This window comes from Tupaia chinensis, unplaced genomic scaffold (genome assembly GCF_000334495.1).
Source record: "Tupaia chinensis unplaced genomic scaffold, TupChi_1.0 Scaffold000042_1, whole genome shotgun sequence".
NCBI classification, from domain to species: domain Eukaryota; kingdom Metazoa; phylum Chordata; class Mammalia; order Scandentia; family Tupaiidae; genus Tupaia; species Tupaia belangeri.
In genome coordinates, this window is record NW_006159497.1 from 1,085,440 (window position 1) to 1,108,107 (window position 22,668).

The 22,668-nt window shown below is 40.4% G+C and overlaps 1 protein-coding gene across 1 annotated transcript in view; it reads right to left on the reverse strand.

The window, feature by feature from the left end:
- Positions 1 to 601: 601 nt before the first annotated feature.
- Positions 602 to 22,668, reverse strand: part of RBFOX1 (RNA binding fox-1 homolog 1) — a 1,649,671-nt gene continuing 1,627,604 nt past the window's right edge. Inside the window, exons 15-16 of the mRNA XM_027773019.1 lie at positions 3,085 to 3,160; positions 602 to 1,550 (exon numbers count right to left, since the gene is read on the reverse strand). Of these exons, the coding sequence (XP_027628820.1) occupies positions 1,428 to 1,550; positions 3,085 to 3,160 (199 nt within the window). The 3' untranslated portion in view covers positions 602 to 1,427. The remainder of the gene's footprint in view (positions 1,551 to 3,084; positions 3,161 to 22,668) is intronic.

Below are 22,668 nucleotides of genomic sequence, written 5' to 3' on the forward strand. Positions count from 1 at the left end.
TTGTAAACAGGACAACATGGAAAGAGTTCAACAGAAGAAGGACAGACAAACTGCAATTTTTCAGCTGTGTTACTCTGGCCCTGCAACCGAGAAGGGGTGGGGGGATTTTCTTCTTTGGGGATGAAGAGGATGGATCTACTTTTTTTTGCTTCCTTCTGACAAGTGTCCTGGGCCTTGGAGACAGAACTAAAGAGAGTGGTTTGAGATAGTCCTTGGGCGGCGTGGGGGAGAGGCGGAAAGGGCAGGCTCTCACGGACTGAAAAATTGCAGATTGCTCACACAACGCGATCATGTTTCAAAAAGTACCAAGCTGATGAAAATACCATGATTATCTCTACTCAATGACTGCAATACTTGTAAAATGCTTCTATAAATCCGAATATGATTATCATGTAATTCCATAAAAATTATACGTCTGTCTCTAACAGTTGTTCTACTAGGCTAAAACTAAAGCTTCATAGACTGTTTCTAGAACTTAACAACTCCACTGCACAGATGTAAATTTTATACATTTTTTTTAACTGGTACAAAGAATTTAAGTTTTTATTACTTTCTTTTTTTGGAAAAAAAGAAAAAAATAGAAACAGTGCTTTTTATCACCTTTTTATTAATGTTATTATTTCCCTCCCATAATATAAAAGTCAGCAATGATATCAATAATTTATTATACTGGAAGAAATATAAAAAGAATGCGTGTTGATGGCCTAACTAGCAGTTTTTGCCTAAATAACTAGCGGCTGGTTAAGAAGCTGAATACTGCCGGGTGGAATGGCTTAAAGGGTGGGTTCGCACAGCTTCCTTCAGTTCAGGTGCACAAGTGGTACTGAAAGCACCCCCTTAACAACATAACCTTTGGCTTAAACTGGCAATGAGTAACTTAGAACCATTGATATATGATCGTTGGTGCAGTGGGTCGTTTAGATTCATCAGTTACTATACTTTTTCCTTTCAGCCAAACCCCGGTCCCAATCCCCTAAGCCCCTCCCGACCTCCCCTTTCACAAAATAAAATAATGCAGATGCAGAAAAAAATGACTACTGTAGTCACTTACACTCTTCCCAAACAGCTGATAACCCCAGTAGCTTAATATTCAGCATATATAATTCATTTACATAATATAGCACTCTGAATATGGCCCTAAACCAGTTTTTATTCATATCTAGCATCTCTCTAGATCAACCACAAAAACTCCTACAGCCAGCAACCAAACTACGGAACCTTCAGAAATTAAAGACCCACAATATTAAAATACACAGAACAAAATATCTGAGGTATAAGATAAAAAATGTAATTTTTTTCCTCTTTTTATTTTATTTTATTTTTTTTTTTAGAGTTGCTAAAATGATGCACTACTGCATGTATTGCAACACTCAGGCCTCGGAAAGCTTCCTTTTTCCCCACATTGGAAGGTTTTATGGTTTTGTCATTTAGTATGGAGCAAAACGGTTGTATCCCCCTCGGTATATACTAGCCTGCAATGAAGAAAGAACGAGACCCACATCATCAGCATGGCTCCTAGTCTTGGCATCAGTCAAGGGTGCAAAAGCATTCTGAAACAAAGCAATTCGAGGGGTGTGGTTTTTACATTTTCCTTTTGCAACGTGTGGATCATCAAAAAGACTAATGTGAAAAATAAGACACTCAAAACCAACCGAAATGGAGGCGCCCCTACCCATCCCAGGTCATTTTGGGAGAACTAGAACTAGAGCCAGTCCTGACCTCCCCCAGTGGTTTCTTATGGAGAAAATCCCTGCAGAACCAAATTCTATCAGCCAGTCCTTGCAGCTCAAAAGGACTCTGATAGGAACCAGACTATTGAAGGATTTGCACTGTCTCATTTTGTTTGTTTGTTTCTTTGATTGAGTAATTAAGACTATGCTCCCTTGAGGAAAGCTCAATCTACACTGGAGGTTGAATTTGGATAATTTATTGAATGCGGTAATTCAACTCTCCTTTCCAACGCTTTCCTCAAGTGGATGAGGCGTTGAAGCAGAGCCGTTGAATGCAAAATCGAGATGAAAATTTAAATCTACGGCTTACTTGACTGCAAGCTGTATGGAATCTGATTGGGAGAGGGGCACTGTACAAATGATTTGCCTAAGATAATTCAGCTTGTGCAAAACAATAGATTTCTCAATGTGGTTGAATCTCTATGACCAAGTTCCAGTGAATTGTCTGGCCATGGTTTTACATGGCTATGAGGTGGCACTTAACTATTTCCTTTGTCTAAAATACTGGCGATTCAAATGAATGCCTATGGGGGTTTATTTTTAGGATACGGACTGATATTCTCGATCCAAGCAGAAAACTGCATGCCAAAGCTTTGTAATGATTGCATACGCTCTCACGTGATGGGCACGTCTTACTGTACTCAAGAGTTTTAGTGCATAGAAGTTTGAACAAGTACAGGCAGATTCACCCCACCCTCACCTCCCATTTTTGCCCTCCCCCTGCCCCTCCCCAAACAAAAACCCAGACCCCACCCAAAACAAAAGACAACCCCCAAACCCAGCTGATTCCTTCTAATTTCTTATGTACTAGGCACACACACAAAGCGTGCCCCTCTCTCTATTTTCTTTCCTGGGCGACTATAACTTTAAACATGAATTGTAATAGGGGAGGAGAGGCAGTCAGATTCTCAGCTGCCTGACAGCAGAGGCCTGGAAGTGTGCAGCTTAGCTCCTCTGAAGTCTGTGCTGGGGCTGGAACCTTGGGGCTATGTGAATGAGCAGCAAGGAAGGGAAAAAAAAGAAAAAAAAAAGTTCTGCATTGACACTGCATTCTGTTAGTGATGGATTTAATTATCAAAATGACTAATTATTCCATTAAGGTAAGTGCTCCGCTAGGTGAGACTTGCAAAATTAGAAATATAATAACTTACATGCACTACATTGCCAAGAAATTAAGACATTTATCAAGTTTACTGGGAGGATTAATGTGGCATTTTAGCTGCTGTTAGCACAAGAGACAAATTCAATTAAGGGAAAGTGAGAGGACGTCAAGCGTCAACCCATACTGAGGTCCCAGCTGGGGAAAGGGAGGGGAGGCAGGAAGAAATGAGGACAAGGAGGAGTCGGTACTCACCATGGCACCAACGCCGTAGGTGGGGGCTGGAGCAAGTGTGTGGTGGTAGGGGTCGGCAGCATAAACTCGTCCGTAACTGCAAGGAAAACAGAGGTGAAGACTGATCCATAACAGGTCATTACAAAGTAGTAATAACAATCATAAAATACAAAATACCAAGACAGTGGGGAGAGGCTCTACACATCTTGGACTAAGAAACATATTCCACTCTGCCATGTAACATAAGAAAAGTCCATCTATGTAGTGTGTTCTTTGTTCCATTTTGTGTGGCTGGTCATAGTGATACATCTAATATATAATTACACATATACAGTGATCCCTGGTATCCTTGGGGATTAGTTCCAGGAACACCTGTGGATACTACTCATGGATGTTCAAGTCCCCTGTACAAACTGGCAAAGTACAATTGGGCCTCTGTATCCACAGATTCTGCATCCTGGAATCTTTAGATCCATGCTTGGTTTTATCTGGATAAAGAACCCACAAATACAGCAGGAGAGATGCCCTTACATGTACGTATACTCATACAACTGGTACTTCAAAAAGTTCATGAAAAAGTGGAATTATATGCAAAAGCATTTGAAATCCATGTACAGTTTTTTTTCTCATAACATGTAGTTTCCATAAATTTTTGAAGACTCTCAAATACACACACGCACATATATAGATATATATAAATATGTAGGCATATGTTTCCTCATTCCATCATACCGATTTCTACACTGCTCATGTACCTACATTTAATATTGAGGTAGACAAGAATAAAGAGCATAAAAGAGTGGTCTTGACAAACCCAGTGCCCCCTGAGAATATATTAATTCTCAAAAGAGACTTTTTCTTCTTGTTTAGCTGTCACCAACCAAGTGAGATAGGGCAGATCAGAAAGAGTGACATGAACCTGTCTGTGCAGTTAGTGTCCAACAGCTTAGAAAGGGAGAAAGGCAAGTATATTTGAATGGGAGCACCCTTAATGGGTTTGTAGCAACCCACCCTGCTTAAGCATTAGATCCAGTATTTTTTTTTTTTTTTTTGGTCCTATCACCCCAAACTTCTATCTCACTCATCTAAAGCCAGGATCTGGGAAGACAGGCATTTGAAACAACATATTTTAATGATATATTCTCATCTTTAAGTTTCTCTCTCTACTCTTCTCCTCCCTCCACTGAGATAGCTTCTAGTATAAACTTTAAAATAAAAATGAAGATGGAAGGGAAGCCAGATGCCTTCAATGCCTAATGTCTGGAACCGATCAGAATTCAGGTTCAGAGAGACTCATTCTATATCAAGGTCATGCAGCCAGACAGAATGAGAGCTGGTTGCTGAATCTCTCAGGGCAACTTGCATGCCTGTTCCAGTGTCATGTGCCTTTACTTGTTTCACCTGCCAGGTATCTTTTTTTGAACAGTGCTGTTTTGATATTGATCAAATCTGAGATGCAATCTTCGGTTCTCTGAAAGTTGAGCCTAAACTTGTGCAAGGGATTTATTTAGGGGCTGTTGTCAAGAGGAGGAGAGAAAAATAAGCAGGTCCAAGCAAGGGTAAAAAAGACAAGCAAGGATTTGGTCTGGTCCTGGTCCCATGGGGCAAGTGGGTTGGCTTTTTAATGCCCATGTAAGTCAAGCATCAGCTGTGGTCTTTCCTGAGTGACAAGGACTCACCATAGACTTGAAGTGGTTCCCTCTGGTAGAGTGCAACTTTCTAGAGAAGAAACCAGGTGTAATCCAGTAGCAATTAATACTGAGAACAGTTAGGGATGAGTAGACTTGCTACATACTAAGATCTATGTGAGTTTTCAACAGCTTTTGACTCTTGGATTTAAAATAATTTTTTTTTTAAATGAAGGAACAAGGCAGGAAGAAATTATTTATCTGCATTATCACCTTTAAGCTCACCTCCTATCCTTTAAGTCAAATTGCACACACTTCACCCTTCTCCTTCCCTATCTTTTCCCTATGTCCCTTCCAATTTTCTTTCTCATAGATGCTGAATAAGCATGTATTGAATGGGTCTTATTTATGTTCTCACACCATGTAAGCTGGAAGGTGTAAAAAGCTAGATGAAAGACCTTTATCCCTCAGACTCTAAATTAGATCCCGTATGGGAGGAAATTGATGATATCAAGTTTGGATTGGGCGTGTCCTAATTCCAAAGCCTTTCTTGACTGTTTCAAAGGACACTGAGCTCAAATAATCTGGATGAGGCTTTCACTTTCAACAGTATTCTCCTGGTCCTTCAAAGCAATGCTATGAATGGATATGTCTTTCCTCAGGTGAATCTCCGTAAAAGTTACAAATAGTAAACTCTTTGCTTTTCATTCTTTGGGACACTCTTCAGACCTCTGTGCTTATCAAAAAGATTAATTAGCCCTCTTTTCTTTGAAGAAAAACAAATGTGAGGCCAAGACAGAGGTTGTGTTAAAACAAGAATGATCAAGTTTTTAAAAAATCATATATTCAAAGAGGTCACCCATGAAACCTAGGCCTCTACCCAGTTAGGTAGGAGTAGACACTAACAGAGCTAAAAGGATGCAATCTGTGACTTTGGTATTCACTACTTAACGGGGGAAAAGTCTATTACTGGTCAAAGGAAATACCTGTTCACAGGACTATTTTGAATGTACTTTTATCTAGCAAAGCTGGTCGTATGCACAGGATGTAACTGCACAGGCAAACTGAAATTCTGTGCAAATTTATTAAGTGATGCCATTGGTATGCTGTTCTCTCAAAATGAGTATAAAGATGCAAATTCAGAACACTATATATGTTTTAAAAAATTGGGGCAAAATGTACCGCTGTCGGGAGGCAACGTATTGGCAGTATGAATGTATTGAAAGCATAGCTCCCACTTTTCTCTACTACATGCTTTAGTGGCAAATCCTTCTTCGGCTGAAATACCGGGCACAGTTTCAACCTTTGTGGAAAACCCAAGGTAACAATTTGGCAGTATTCTCTACCCAGGCAGAAGAAAAATACAGCAGCATTGAACTATTCTTCGCAAATGAACAGCCTCCTTTTCTCCTCAGGGTGACCTCTACCTTCAGAATCCGATGGTTTTATTATGATTAATAAATTTCATTTCCACAGAGGAAAAGGGACCATGTCAGCTCAAACTGAAAGCAAGGAGGCTTCTTTTCAAATGCTAATTTCTAAACACGCCCTTGTATGACACTACAATTTAGACACAAGGTTATTAGGGAAGATGTGGACTTGAGCACAATTCCTGCGGTGGCTATGCCAGGCACGTCAGACACCTGGTGTCCTCGGAACTGGCCAGGCAGAGCCCAGGGAGAGAAGCAATTCTCTTTGGGAGTGATGGGAAAGGCCTCACAGCCGCCATGTTGGGACCTGGCCTGCAGTATGGTCATCCTCTATCCTGGCCAAAGTGAGCAGCAATGCAACCAGATCACTATGCCTTCGTGTCCCGCATCCTACCCCTCTGCAATTTCAGACACAATCTTCAGTGTATCCCCTTCACTCTAGGCATTGTATGACGATCTTAACAGACGCTGCTACAGTTCATCAAAATCAACTCAACAAAGCCTTAACACATGTCTCCTTCTCTCCTTCATCAACTCTTGTCTTTTAAAACCAACAACTACATTTGTCAGATCTCTCGGTCTGTCTGTCCATTCAACCAGTCATCTAGTGAAATCAGTATAAACCAGAACTTATCACTCTCCTGCTTAAAATCCTTTAGTGGTTTTCCATTGATCCTAGAATAAAATTTAGACTTGTAAGAGTTGCTCCTGCCCCTCCTTCCTCCTTATCTTATCTCCTCTGTCTCTTGTTTTGGGAGCCCTAGGAAGAATCAAAAATTTGGAGCAAGAAGAACTTGTTTCAAGTTGTACCTTTAGAACCTCTATGCTCCCAACATTCAACATATCGGTTTTTGAGTTTATTGTCCTCACTTGTAACATGGTACTGTTTTGTCAGTGCCATACCTAAATCACAGAATGAAATGCATAAAAAGAAACCAGATACCTTTTAGGTCCATCTCCAGATATAGGAGATGGTTCATACATGGAATTTCATAAACCAGTCTCACCCTGACCCAGACTTTTGGTCTGTAGAGGCAACTGAAAGATTCTATTCTAATATGATCACAGGCAGGTCTAGCAATCAAATTGCAGATGCTTGTAGAGTCAAGAGCTACCTAATTTATGAGTTACAGATGTAGTTTAAATTGCTGTACTTGAACTTAAGTTTATGCTGGAGTAAAATGAAGAAGTATGCTGCCTGTTGAATGAGAAATATGAACCCATATTTGTTAAAGTGCTTTGTCAACTCCACTGAGAAATGTAAATATTCTTACTATTAACATCTTCTAAATCTAGTTGAACAAGCGGGATGCTAATTAAATACAATAGGCCCATGTTGGTTACCCCACCCCAGGGTTTTAACAGTCAGGTGATTTGCTAGCAGGGCATCGTAGGAATGATGTGATTAATTTCACTGTCTTCACTCCCCTGGGAACTTTAGTTATTCCTTCAGCATCACCTTCCCATGCCTTCAGTCATAGGGTTAGCTTGGAGAGCCCCTTTGGGACAGAAAGATGAATAAAATATGCTCATTCCTCAGGTGAAGTTCACAAGGTGGTACAGAGATTCTAAACAGCGCAACCGCTGCAAAATGGTACACATGTTTGTGCCCCTTCCACGCAGAGAAGAGCTGCAAGATGTGCATTCACAATGGGATGCCTCTCTGGGGATTAGGATGAATAGCTGTCAGTTTCTGCAATGCCACTGGGAGCTGGGGCACCCGCCTCTGCCTTTACAGTGTGCCAAGTGTTTGGGGAACTGACTCCATGTAATTCATACTCTCACCACTCAGGATACCAACAGGGTACTGCCCCATGGCTCAGAACCTCAAACAGCTTGTCATTTGTGGAGCTAGGGCTTAGCTAGGGGAATTCTTTCACTTTTCTACAGGAGATCAACTGAGGTTTAGGCCTCAACGAGGCCCACTGCAGGGTCTCGGTACATCCTGGCCAGGGCTATCAGAGGTACCCAGCAAGAAGAGAGATCTTAGAAGCTGACATGCACCCAGAAAGAAGTGATTCGCACCCCAGCCAGATATTCATCCTGTTTTAGCAGCTTCATTTGTTGAGTTTTGAGCACTATCTAAAATGAAATGGCTTTAAAATTTTTACTTTAAAAAATAAAGTTTATTTCTTTCCTCCATGAGTGAGAGACAGAGGAAACAAGCACCCTAGTCATGTCACAATGCCACCATCCACTCCCAGCCTCAGCTAGCTCTGGATTACAAGCGAGCATGTGCCCAGCATACTCTGAGAAGTCTCTAGACTTCAGCCAGGAACTTCCCATGTGGACTGGCCTCTTGGAGCATCACATTCTACTGCTGTGCCCCATTCACCTCTGCCAAATGGATTTTTAAAGAAAACCCTTTGGTTCACATTGTTGCTGACAGAATTAGTTATACCATTCTGCCTCTTCCCCATCCAGAGGGAATGTAACTGGAGCACACAGTCCGGATGGAGCATTCTCTGTGTTGGGGTGAAATGCTTAGTTATCAGAGGTTCCCAATGGCTGGAAAGGAGCCACAGGCAATGAAGGCAGGAAGAGGAAGAAGACCCTAGAGAACACGAGGGCTTCTGAGTCCTGCAGCTCTGCTCCAGCGACTGCGTGACTTCCTTCCCAGGCCCAATTCATTTTCAGACATGAAGTTTATGAGCTTTGTGCTTTCCAGCTCAACCATTCCATACTCATGACTAAATAAAAATGCAGCCAAGCAGAGTAAGACTCCGCAGTCCTACTGCAAGAAGCAGAAGGCTTCTGACAAATCCTTGATGGTTTTGCAACTGCAACATCTGACACTTCCCCTTAGCTTATGGGGTTTCTGGGAATTCAGAATGGAGACAAAAGCCCTCACCTTGAAAGGTAAAGAAATGTAGCCAAGAATATGAGAGCCTGTAGAAGGTCTCTCAAATTCTTTGCTTGGGACACCTTGGTGTACATCAGTGAAGTGAATAAGCAGGTCCCCACCTTCCTGCAATAAACAAATACTCAATAACCCACAAGGCTCAGGATGTAAACCCATTGTTTTCAAATCCCAGAAACACAACATTCAGGTTTTAAGCTCAGGGCAAATACAGTTGTACAAATTTGAGAAGATATTGAGAAAATAATGGCTGGGATTTGGAGCCAATCTTCCATGATCATTTATGCAAGGACAGCAAGTTAATCCCCATCCACTACACAGGCATGTGAAGAGACAATGTTACCAACCAGCTTGTCTCATTCCCATGGAAGATCCAAAGGCTACACAATAGGCTTGTGAGACAGGAAAAAAACAAAATCCCTGAAAATACTGATGAGTGTATGGGTGTACACACACACACACACACACACACACACACACACACACACACATTGTACTCTCAGACAAAATTAAACACAAAGTCAAGACGCACTGCCAATGGCTGAATTATTTGTCATGGTATTTAAGTCCAGGTGACAGTCCCTTACTTCCATGAGGCTAGTACTCAGCACTTGGGGGTACACACACTGCCAATAGTCATTTGAGCAAAAGGATGGAAATGTGGTTCTAGAACTGTACTGTCTGACAGAGATATAATGAAAGCCACGAATGTGAGCCACGTGCATCATTTTAAATTTTATAGCCGTTACATTTTAAAAAGTAACAAAAAAGACCCAAGAAAGATTAATGTTTGCCTTTATCCCAACATGTCCAAATATTATCACTTCAAGGTGTTATTCACATAAAATTACTAATGAAACTTTTTTTTCTTAATTTTTTTTGTCATACACTTTTGAAATCCAGTGAACATTGAGTCTCACTGTGGAGCAGCTGCCCTTTGCAGGCTCAGTAGCCCTCTGTGGTTAGTGACCTTCCTGTTGGAGAAAAGACTCCAGCAAATCCTGTCCCATGCTGTCCTCACCGTGGTAACAGACGGTTGCTGACTGATCAGCTCAGTGTTTCCCAGAGTGTGATCAGAAGACTACAATCATCAGAAAATGTGTTGTAACACAGATTGTTAGGCTCCCTTTGTAAATCTATGAGTTAGAATCTCAGGGGCAAGGGCAGGGGCAGGGCAGGGGCAGGGAGGAAGACAGTCCCTGCATCTGGGACCAATTCTACAAGTTGAATTTTAAATAACTAGTTCCAACTATATGCACTCCTCTAAAACTTGATAATCATGGTTCATAGTTAAAATTTTTTTAAATTCTCCTCTGATAAAGCTATCTCCTACTAAGGCAATTCGGAACTATCTAGATGGCATTCATTATCACACATGAAGTGGTGAAGACATTTAATTTTATAGGGTATGGGTACTGCAAGTAACAAGTTTGAAACTGCACCTCGCACACATGAGAGCTCAATACATGAGGATGTTATTTTTACTAAGCTCTTTTGCTTATACTCTTTCTTAGCACTCTGTACTTCCCCTATTATAATATACATCCCACTTTATTGGAAACAGACCAATTAACCACAAATCAATTTGCTGCATGACAACTTTGCTGAATAATCAAATCACCCAAATGTAGGGGAGACAATTAGATGGAACTTGCTGAAGATCAATTAGAGGAATGGCCAATTTGCAAGCTTCTTATACATACTATCTGAAGTTGCTATGCAGGTTGAGAGGTGAGGACAGAGGATGGAAGGAAGCAATGACTCGACCCTTTTGTCCTTGAACTTGCCAAATGCTGCTTGTAATAATTACTTAGTACACTGTATAGCCTCTGATCCCACAGGAGAGGGTTTCAACAGTTTTTGCAGATGTGCTCAGTTGGCCAAGGCTTTTTCACAGATTCTCATTCTTACCCCACATGGCTATGTCTCGTGTTCATTGGGAACTGGGACTGTGTCCCCAAGTGGACTTCTCAGGCCACCCTGATGAGTCCTCCTAGCATGGCATGGTGGAGAGAGCAGACTTCACTGCTGAACAAAAAGCCAGCCTCAACACACCTCTTCAACATACACACACACAAACACCCATGCACACACATGCACAGGGTACACACACACACATGCACACACATAGGAGACAGCTGGGAGCCATCTGCCTTGGATTCTGCAGCAAAAAACAACTAGTTCAAACTGTCTGGCAGTTTTCAGGGAACAGGTGATTCTGCTAGTTGGTACCCATGCACTGAGTTTGGCTGGCACAGTATGCCCACTTGTTCTGTCTCCTTTAGTGCATGGCATACTCCTTGACCCGGCATCTGCTCCACCATCACTCTGTTCACACATCTAATCCAGGGCCTACCACATAGGAAGATCAACGCACACCTGCTGTTTTCAGGGGGCAGGTCAAGTTTAATAAACTCCCAATGGAGCATCTGTTAGACAATCATTTGTGCCCTTGGGTCCCCAACCATGTTCTCCAATTTACAAATACCAGTTCTCTAGGAACAGGATAGCACAGCTGGAGAGAGCAGGACGTCACTGATGTGACCTTACAGCAAGAAGGATAGAGTGGACACTGAACACAGACCAGATCCTGGGGAATTCTACTCCACCAGCGTGACTGTTCTCCCATCAGAATACAGCTCCAAGCCATTGGCTTTTCTCTATTCCCACAGCCATCTCACTAACCATCCAGGCTGCCTTCACCCTCCAACAGCCACAGGAACCTCCCGATGGGCACTTTTTTGTCTGCTCTTGCCACACTGAAGCCTGGTCTCCATGAAGAACTCTAAATGGTCATTTTTAAAAGCAAGTCAGACAGATCACAGCCTGGCCTCCATTCTTAAAATCCCCAGTACTTTCTGGGGCCGCCATGTCCTAACTTGCTCTGATACTTGGCAACTTCCCTGTTATTATCTCTACCCATATGCTCTGGCCACACTGGAAATCTAACTCCTGGAAACCTCCTGCAGGCCCCAAGCACAGGATCTTTGCACCTGCTGCACGACCAAGCCTGAAGTACTCTCAATCCTGCAATTGTTAACCTGATTCATGCTTTCACTTTATTCTGCTCAAATGTCACCTCTTCAGAGACCTCTTCTCTGATCACAGTATCTAAAGAGCCTTGGATTTTCCTTTACATCCCCTCTGCTCTCTGCTTTATTGTAGCTATTGGGCAATTTTACATGCAAGGATGTTGCAGCTTATTAAAACACATGGTTTAGGATATGCTCTCCACAAGGATGGAGACTACTCTTCACTTCCTTAACACTATATTCCTGGAGCTTACAACAGTTCAGTTCCTGACCCATAGCAATGACTCAAAACAAAATATGCTTTCCATCCTCTTTTTTTTTTTTTTTTGGACAGAAGGCATGTGCATTTGACAGACAGAGAAAGAGGGAGAAAGAGACAGAGAAAGCTACCCCAATGGAGCATAGTAACTTGCAGAGTCCACCTTGTTAAAGGTTTTGATACAGATTAGAACTGCTCAAGTAATGTGAGGTGGATGTCTTACGTGGCATTCAGCCCGGTTGTTAAAAGGCCAGTCTCCAATGATGCTAAAATAAGCATAAGTTTTTCGGAGCAATCAAAATCAAAATGAAACAGAACAACTAATACCATTGTTGGAACCACTGAGCACAGAAATAATTATCCTTATAAATCCAGTCTCATAGACTACAAAAACTGTTTATTCTACATAGCTAGCAAAAGCAGAATAGACATTTTGACATCTTTTTAAAAAGACCCAGGTAAAAATGATCACTTTTTCATGAGAAGCTGAAAAGACATTCCTGAAGTGCTGCTGTTGCTCCTGTTTGACAATTGCCATCTGGCCACACACACTCGGAACTACAGACAGAATTTTGTCTGGCCAACTCTTCCACCATTGGCAGCCATTTTAACAAGCACATGTCTTGATAAGAATTCCAATGATGAAGTCCATCAAGCCGCCCAAACTGAGGATTTATGAATCTTGTTGATTTCTTTCTCCATTTAGAAAGAGAGAGCTTGCCATTTGCTAATCCCCACTCTCTAGTCACTCTCAGTATTCAGCATACTTGCCCTAAGGAGTATGATTTCGCATAAGGAGATGAGAGCTAATGACAGTTGTGCTGGCTAAAATGTGGGTGCGTGGCATTTCTTAACATGTCAGAGAGGACACCCTACGACACGTCCATTGAAATCATGAGTCACAACCTTTGTTGACCAAGCAGTTCTGATTGGGTGGACTGGGAGATAATCTGATAGTTGATTGATATGAATGTCTCCTTCATGTTTGATTCAAATTCAGAGTTCAAATGGAACCTTATGAAGCATACAACATATTATTAATATGGCCATCAAAAGAAGAGGAATAGCTCTCTCAATTCAAAACATGATCAATAGCAATTCATTAAAAATTTACTGTGCACCCATTCTAAATTAGATATGGTAGGTGGAAACATATGGCATATTCACACACACTTTCACCATCTATTGTTTCTGCTAGGGATATGTTGTGTGGGGTCACTTGCTTACACGGCAGGATGTGTTAGGTCAAGGGACAAATTTTATATCTATCTTTAATACAACTTTTTGATGTTTCATCTATGATATCAAAATAGCACCTAAGACACACTGGCACATGCAGAGGGCTTAACAGGGAAGGCAAAAACTCTAGAATACCAGTATCCACAAATGGAGCCTATTAACATTTAAACAAACATTCCTCCCCACCCTACCAATTATCCCAAGCAGTCTCCCCTTTAATCGCATGCTTCATTTTCTTAAGGCTCTGCGAATGTTAGACTCTTGCATTCTGGGAGCATCCCTCTCCCACACCCAGGATGCAATTAACAATTGACCTTCCATTAGGCATTAGTGAAGTGTTAAGGATGCAACATCTCTCACAGTGAGGAGCAGAGAGATTGGAGGTTAGGGGTTGATGGAGGGCAGGGTAGGATCATTATTTTATAAAAATGGAGTAAATTTTTACATTAAAATATGAGTATGTGGGGCCAGGCGGTGGTACAGTGGTAATGCAAATGGACCCACGTGGCAAGTTCGCATCCTAAGACCTCTCTAGGTGTGTTAGGTATGTGCATGCTGGCGATCTGAGTCAACCGAGAGTAGGAGTGGGGACCCTGTGAGGATGCCTGTCTCCCCAACCTAACCTCCATGAAAGAACTAAATAAACATACTTCTTCAAAATCTTTTTAAAATAATACATGAGCATGTACATACTTCTTAAACTCACAGGGTAAGACTGAACCATTAAAATTACTGAGTGATTCTACAAATGAAGCCAATAATAGAGTTTTTGGTGGCTCTGCCTTAGAAAAAGAACTGCAAGTCCTTCCTTTTATTTATTCTAACCAAAGACTAAATATGAAGTAAGCATTAGCAAACATTTTTTTCCTCCATTAATAAAAGGTGACTGGTAACACAGGAGTGTTTATTTACAAGACTTAGTTTAATGTATGCTTTGGCAGGTCATGGCATGCTTAACCAGGTATGGATGAGCTGTGATATCCTTCCTGACTGAATAAAAGCAATACATTGACAAGGTTTTCAAGGAACTGTGTTGGTTGTAGCTTAGGCTTAAAAACAAAAACAAAAGTAATTTAAAACAAGGTGGGAGGAGTTGAAATGATATCTGGTGTTAGTTAAGGCATTCACCTATCCTGACATTTAATCAAGTAAATCCATGCTAATGAAAGTCAAATTTAACGGTTCTGAACCACATCAAAGCAAAAAGACAGGCATTATTTTGATGGTCACATCATGCAATGATGCAATTTCCTTTTGCCAATGACTTGGTTACAAAAACAGAAGATTTGGTCTAAGCCCTGCTACTCAAGATATGTTGTAAAGAAAAGAAACGGAGGATCTTTTAGCTAATAGAAAGAAGATCCCCTTCTTACAAGACAGAGGTAATTATATTTCCTAATGCTTCCAGCTTTATAGATTTAGTCTTTCAGAGTCTACAATATTCCATAAAGATCCCAAATAATTCACATATCAATTTTTATGAACCCAGACATAATATGTCAAAAAAGTATGGAAATCATGTTTGCATTCCTAATCTCCCCTGTTCAGTATTTTACCACAGGAGCACCAATTATACTACAAGATTTTATTGTGGATTTGTTTAACATAGCCTTTTTTAGACCATGTATTATTAAACCGAAATAAAACATCAAAGTCAGCAAATTTCCTACAGTCTTTTTATAATGGCAGAGCCTAAATGCTTCAGCTATACTCTAAAGATAGATGGCCTTTTTTTGTTGTTGTTGGTTTAAACTTTCTAGTGACCAACTGCAGTACGTGAAGGAAAAAAAAAAAAAAAGAAAAGGATACTGAGACCTGGATGGATGCATCAAGAAGTAGCAATGTTTGTTACCTGCAGAGGTGTTACAAGAAATTTCATCTGCTGCAACGAAGACGAACTGATTTCTGGAAGAGAAGATAAAATTCACAATACTGCTCGCTCAGGGGGAAATGTGCTCTCTGCCAATTGGTTTGATGTGTACAGATGAGGGGAGGGAAGGGTGCTGCATTTGAATGGATGTTGCAAGGAATGTGTTGATGTACCTTGGACTTTGAGAGTTCAGAAAGATCATGAAATAGGCATGCAGGGACCTCTTAAACGAAATCATGGTGATGTCAGAATATGGACCATGTACAAGCAGTTGCACTGGAATATTAATACTATGTGTTACCAAAAATCATGCCAGGATGTTTCTACAGCTAGAGCATTTCAAAAACTGTGCTTATATAGACTTCTATGCTGAAAGGGGCCTACATTAAACATATAAACTATCTATTGGGAGAAAGAGTATACTACAACTAAGAAAATCATAAAATTTCAGACATTATTATGAAAGTATAACATCAAAAAGCTTTAAAAAGAAAAGAAAAAAGAAGTGCTGTCATATTTTAGAAGAGAATTTTATGTGGTATCATGTTATGGATAATAATTTCTTCACCAAACTAGACTTGCTATATAAAGAAGGTGAAATAATTCGTCCATTGAAATAAACCCTGTCTTGCCAAATTATTTTCAATGATACATTGTTAAAAAGAAAATAAAAATGGAAAATGTGATTTCATTTTGATTGAGTAAATCTAGAAAGATGATAAAACTCTCGTAAGATGTTTCTAACTATGACATTTCCACAATGTAATGAGCTCTGTTTCATAGGCAGTGTTGATTTCTCTAGAAATACCAATGTCTATGTCAAGCAGATTATAAAAATGGCCCAATGAGATTGGCCAGGCTCTTAAATGCCTCAAAAGCAGCAGTAGAGAGGCTCTGAGTTCTCTCATTTGTTTAAGTTGTTATACTGTGTATAGAGATCATGAAGAACCAAGATAGGGACCAGCAGGTGAATAATGGTTAAGGAACTGGACTCCTACGTGGTTGACTGTGATTCAAGTCCCAGATTTAGCAACTTTAAACTCATGCCAGGTGTGTGTGCACATGTGCCCAGAATCCTTAGAAGAGAATAGAGGAGAAGGGATTGCAGCATGGCCATCACCCCTCAGGGGGAGGGTGTATGATTTCTCACTTTCTGTCTCTCTGACAAGTGTATACCCTATAGCAAAAAAATCTCTGAGAGGGCGGGGGAACAAAAGAAAGGTGTTTTGTTGGTGCCTTCATGTGATTAATCTTGTTGGAGTATTTCAATGCTTCAAAAGATATCTAGTGATTGTGCATTTCCTAAAACATCTTCAGAAAGTTTTTCTATTGCAAGAGTTATACCCTGGAATACAAATAGAGCTACCATTTGAATATTCCCTAGAACTGAACTTTCTTTCAAAGATTCTGGTCATTTCTATACTAATGAAATCTAATCAAAATTACACATGCTCTGAGAATAGTAATTTTTATGTTTTTCTTCCATAACAAAAGTCATAACTAAGTTCATTTATCACCTTTCTCAGAACAAAGGAAATAAATCCCAAAGGATGTTTTTCTATTTTTTTTTGTAGTTGTTTTTGTTGTTCTGACATACTTTTGGAATCCTATGAATATCCAGCTTCAAATACCCTAGGTTTAAGGAGCAGTAAAATTAATATCCCTGAAAATGAAGGAGGATTTTTGCTTGAACACTTATTTTGACTTACTCATATTGAGAAAATGGGCTCCCCTAATTACAGGTATGATATTCTTAGGGTTTGCCAAACAAGCACAGGGAAGGACCTCTATTCACAGCATGCTCACAACAGGAACACTACCATAACCAAGAATGGGAACCTAGTTTCTCCAGAGGCAAGCTCGTTGGGAAAGCCACAGACGTGTCTACGGCAGGGTGAGGATGACCTGATGAGTTGGGCAGCTCTGTCTAATTCGTACTCCATACTCCCTAGCCCTAGGCAGAGTGCTAGCTTCTGTTTCCTGTCTGCCTTTTCCTTAAGGACAGTCCAGGGTATCGGACACGGAAAAGTCATTTGGACGCAACCAAAACAAGGTAAATGGTAGCTGAACAAGTGGGGAAAACAAATGCAACCCACAAGGATTACAGATAAAATAGGCCTTTTTCTTTAATTACCCAGAATTTTATAAACTATAGAGGTGTCCTTCACAATACTCTTCCTTTTGTCATTATATTCTTGACTTTAATGGTAGTTGTATTTGTATTCCTCAACTCTTTAAAAAATTGCTACTATTTCACCATTTCCTCTCCCTTCCTCCCTTTCTTCCTTCTTTCCTTTTTTTCCTTCAGTATTTCCTCTTTGTTTCTCCTCTTTGGTAACTTATACATTTGATCCCATCCCACAGTGTCTTTAAGATTCTTCAGCAAGTTCCTGAACAAAAGAGATTTACTCCCTTTGATAACTCATCTTCTTCAAAAAGATTGGCTTAGGTGACTTCTGACTATAAAATTAATCTACCTCAAAGCATAAAGAGTTATCACCAGTAGTGATACTTAAAAAGAATATGCCATAGATACTGCATAAATGCCAAATAGAATTACAGAACTTTTTTTTTTTTTAAGAAAATGGCATCCATAAGGGTGCCTTCATTCTGTGCTATTTTACTTTTTAATCCACAAAAGCAATCCTATTATATCACAGGAAGGTCATAGTAAAGTGTTACGGAAGTGTCTTTCTACAGAGTTCATGAATTCCATGTAGTCACCACCTTCTCTAAAGCATGCTTTCATCAGTAAATTATAAGAGCAACAAATACATTCTAAATAAGAGACTGGTAAGGGATGGCCCCACAGGTCAGGACATGGAAGTACTGGGTTATTGGAAATTCATTCAAATGACCTCATAGTTTGCTCGTTACAAGGGACAGGTTTTGCATCAGTGTCTATATTCACTATGTTTTTATCATTATTATGGTTCTGTTTCTTCTACCTTGAACTTTAAGACAAATGATCTACTTAGATGGCCCATAAATAGATCATCTATGATCCTCTCTGTGAAGCCATGTATCTAAAATGATGAGAGAGAGAGAGAGAGAGAAAGAAAGAGAGAGAGAGAGAGAGAGAGAGAGAGAGAGAGAGAGAGAGAGAGAAAATAATATATCCAAGCTTAATGATGTAGCTGAGAAGTCTGCGGTTCCCAAACAAATTCAGGCAAAAGTAAGTGACTAGGACAATCCAAGAGTGCTACAGATGGCATGGTAGTTAGGCTGGATTCCCACATGGCTGACCATGGTTTGAGTCCCAAACCTAGTGGCTTGCTTTCTCACTGTCTCTCTCTCTCTCAATTTCACTCTGTCCCTCTCAGGTCAAATTAAATAAATCAATAAAGCTAAATAAAATAATTCTAAAATAAAGAGTGCTACAAACAGCACTGGAGCTGCCTCCCGGAAGGAAAGGAGGCTGGTTCCAGTGTCTGTCCTCCTTATGGAACCCACACCTGCTTTTCACTCTCACTACAGGCCCAAGGATTTCAGTTTCAAGAAGCACTAGGTTTCAGCAGACTGGCTTTGCTCCTTGGTGGCAGATAATGAAGTCAGGCTGAGCAGTCTTAATCTTGGCTGTACTATGACAACACTAGGGGCACTTCTGAAAGTTCTGGTGATCAGACTACACCCAGGACCAATTAAATGGGAATCTGCAAGAGTGAGGCCCAGACTGTGATGATTCTAAAGCACAGCTAAGTTTGAGAACCACTTCATAAGTAGGTGAAAATCATCTTGGCCCTCCTCTTAGGTTACCATGGAGAAATTAAGAGTGTTAATGGGAGAGCCCATTCCTGTGGATTCTAGTTTAAGGAATTTCTGGGTTAGCATCTAGAAAGAGACAGGTCAGAAAATGCTCTGCAGTTGATTCTAGTGTGTGGCCACAGCGGAGAAGCCCTTGGTATTATACAAATGCAGAGTGGCAGGTTCCTGAAATCACTAACTCTCTTGCATCTTTCGTTGCTTCTTACTGCTTGTAATGGGATACCTGGCTACATGGAACATGCAACCACAGAAAACAGATACATTGTCCAGAAACAGGGAAATGTAGTTTCTAGAGGCTTTCTCACAGAGTTTGCTTTAAACTTTCTTCTGAGAGAGAAGCTGGACTATAATACTCTCTGTTTTTGATCCCTCAGTCTTTACTCTCATTTTACCATCGTCTATAAACTTAGGATCATCTTTGCTTGGGTCTTTCTGTTCTTCTTTCTGAGTTGGATTTTTATTCTATTTTTAACAACTATTATTATTATTTCTAGGTTTTTGTTACAGCACACATGTGCTTGCCGGAGAAAGACAGAGAGATAGGCAAAGTGAGAAATCAGCCTGCCCAGGGGTGATGGCCATGCCACAGTCTCTTTTCTATTTTCTTCTTGGGATTTTGGACATGCACACACACACACATCCCTGGAGTGATTTTCAAGTCACTGGATTTGGGACTTAAACTGCAGTCATGTAGGAATTCAGTGTCTTCACCACCACACCACCAGCTGACTCCTGTACCAAGAACTCCTTTATATTTTTTACCTCTTTCTCTACTCCGCAATTCTCAACATTCCTTAAAATAAGAGTGACTTAGAGGTTTGTTAACTATATATATATAGTTTCCTAAGTTTCAACCCTGACCACCTGAAACAGAATTTTCAGCAGAGAGTGTCTGGTAATTTACACATTTAATACTAACTCTGGACTGGCTTTTGGCCAGGGCACACGATTTTCATTACATTCTAGACAGCAAGTGCTCCTGTGACGAATCATGAACCTAGACCCTTCTTATGATAGACAAGTTTGGCAAACCACGTTGAGAAGTCTGCAAATTCATTCGTACTTTCATTTCTAAGCCCACCTTTCTTAGAAAGATTGTTTGACATAGAAAGGCTGTATGGGAGAAAGGATAAGAAAGAATGGCTGATAGCCAGTCCCCTGGAGGGATGGTCATGCCACAATCCCTTCTACTCCATTCTCTTCCTGGGATTTGGGACAGAAATGCACACAAGTCCAGTGTGAGTTGCAATATTCTGGATCTGGTACTCAAACCACAGTCAACCATGTGGGATTTCAGCGCCTTAACCACTATGCCACCTGATAGTCCCATTAATTTTCTTTCTTTTAAAAATAACTCATGGGTTGACCCCATGGACTAGTGGTTAAGGGAGCTGGATCCTACATGACTGACCATGTGGTTTGACTACTGGTCCAAGTGGCTTGAAATACATGATGGGCACATATGCATGAAAGCCCCAAATCCTACAAGGATGGAGAAATGGAGGGGAAGGGATGGCAGTGTGATCACACTCCATTGGGAAGAGTTCTCTCTCTCTCTCTTTCACTCTCTCTTGTTCTCTCTGGTGAATGCATATGCTCACTGGCAGCATTTTTTAAAAATGAGAATCATCCATAGCACAATTCTGAGAGTCAAATTAAAATGCTACCCACCCAGTACTGCTGAGGGGAACATAAGAAGCTACATACCACAGAAAGCTCTTTTAGCATCAGTAGGTGAGAGGCTAGATGGTAAATGTTCCCCCAACAAATAATACTGGTATGGAGTTTTATTGTGAAAGTTTCTGGTCACTTCTCATTCTCTGGCTTCTTAGTTTTGTCAATTTTGTTATATACTTAATATAAAACTCAGAATTGATATCACTTGTAACAAGAGTCATCTTGTATCTATTGTGATTAATATTAAATCTCTCTCTCTGTTTCACACACACAGATGCATACATCCTTAAGACCTCTCCATGAATGTCTGCTATAAACTCCGTACAGCCTAAGTTGTTGGTGTTCTGGCCTGGCAGATGAAAACCAAGATGTCCTAAGATAGTGGTGGGACAAACTCAAAATAATTCTAGCTGTAAATTTAGGGCATCTCTTGTTTGTAAGGAAGGAGGTCTCAACCCTAACAATCTAGGCAGGATTTAAATATATATATATAAATGTGTGTGTGTGTGTGTGTGTGTGTGTGTGTATATAAACAAATAAATTCAGGTAGGAATTTTTTTTTTAGAGGTTTTTCACTATAGGGCGCGTACGCTCGCCAGACAGACAGAGAGAGACAGAGAGACAGAAAGCAAGAAATCACCCCCAGAGGGGATGGCCACGCCGCAATCCCTTCTCCTCCATTCTCCTCTCGGGATCTTGGACATGCATGCACATGTACCCAGCATGGGTTTTAAGCCACCAGGTAAGGGATGCGAACTGCGGTCGACTACGTGGGAGTCCAGCAACATAGCCATTACGCTAACTGCTGGTTCCTGAGGTAGGAATTTTTTAAAAAAAGCAATGACCAGGCCCATTCCCCAGTCACTTGTTGAACTCTATGAGAATGGTGTCTATGCACAGATATGCCTGCAAATCACTAGGTGATTCTTCTCTGTCTGCCAGCATTGAGTACTCAGTAGCTGTACAGTTAGTAGACATGTCTTTGAGTTTAAGCTATATTAGCACTGCTTCCAATAATTTATGATTATTAATATTTTACTGATAATTGTATATTCTAATAATATATTATTTAATATATTATTTTTGCTTAGTAATTATTTTATCACTATGTTCACCAAGATACTCCCTTTTATACATGCAAAATTAAGATGAAAATTAATAATAATCAGATTATTTTTGCTGTTCAACTTTAAAAGTTGCTGGAAGGGCTATACAGAATCTAGCTATAAGTGTTTTCTCTCTCTCTCTCTTTATTGCCAGAGAGCACCTGCATATTCATTAGAGAGAGAGACAGAGCAGGAGAAGAAGAAAGCACTCCTCCCACACAATGGGGTGTGGTCATGTCACAATCCATTCTCCTTCATGTATGCCCTGCATACTTTTCAAGCCACCGGGGATGGTATTTGAACTGTCATCAGCCTTGAACAATCTGGCTCCCTTACCACTAGGCTACAGGGCCAGCCCTAGCCCTAAGTGTTTTCTGAATATTAAATGGAACATACAGAAATACAGAAGGTGTTCCTGTTTAAATTTTTATTGATAAATTTCCCAAATAGTTCACTCATGCTATTAATTCAACCATTGGATGGTTAATGAGGGGCTTAGTATATACCAGAAACTGAACTAAGTAAGCCTAATGGCTATGCTATGCTCCCAGCTGTTAAACCACTGTGGAACATCTATATTGGGATTTCCTGTCTGGAAGATGATAATCTAATCTGTAATTCCATTTTAATACCTATAAAGGGGGGCTTGCTTGTATTTACCTCCCTCCCCACTCCAGTTCTAATATACCCTTCTAGAATGGTACAATTAAGACATATATATTATATATATATATATATA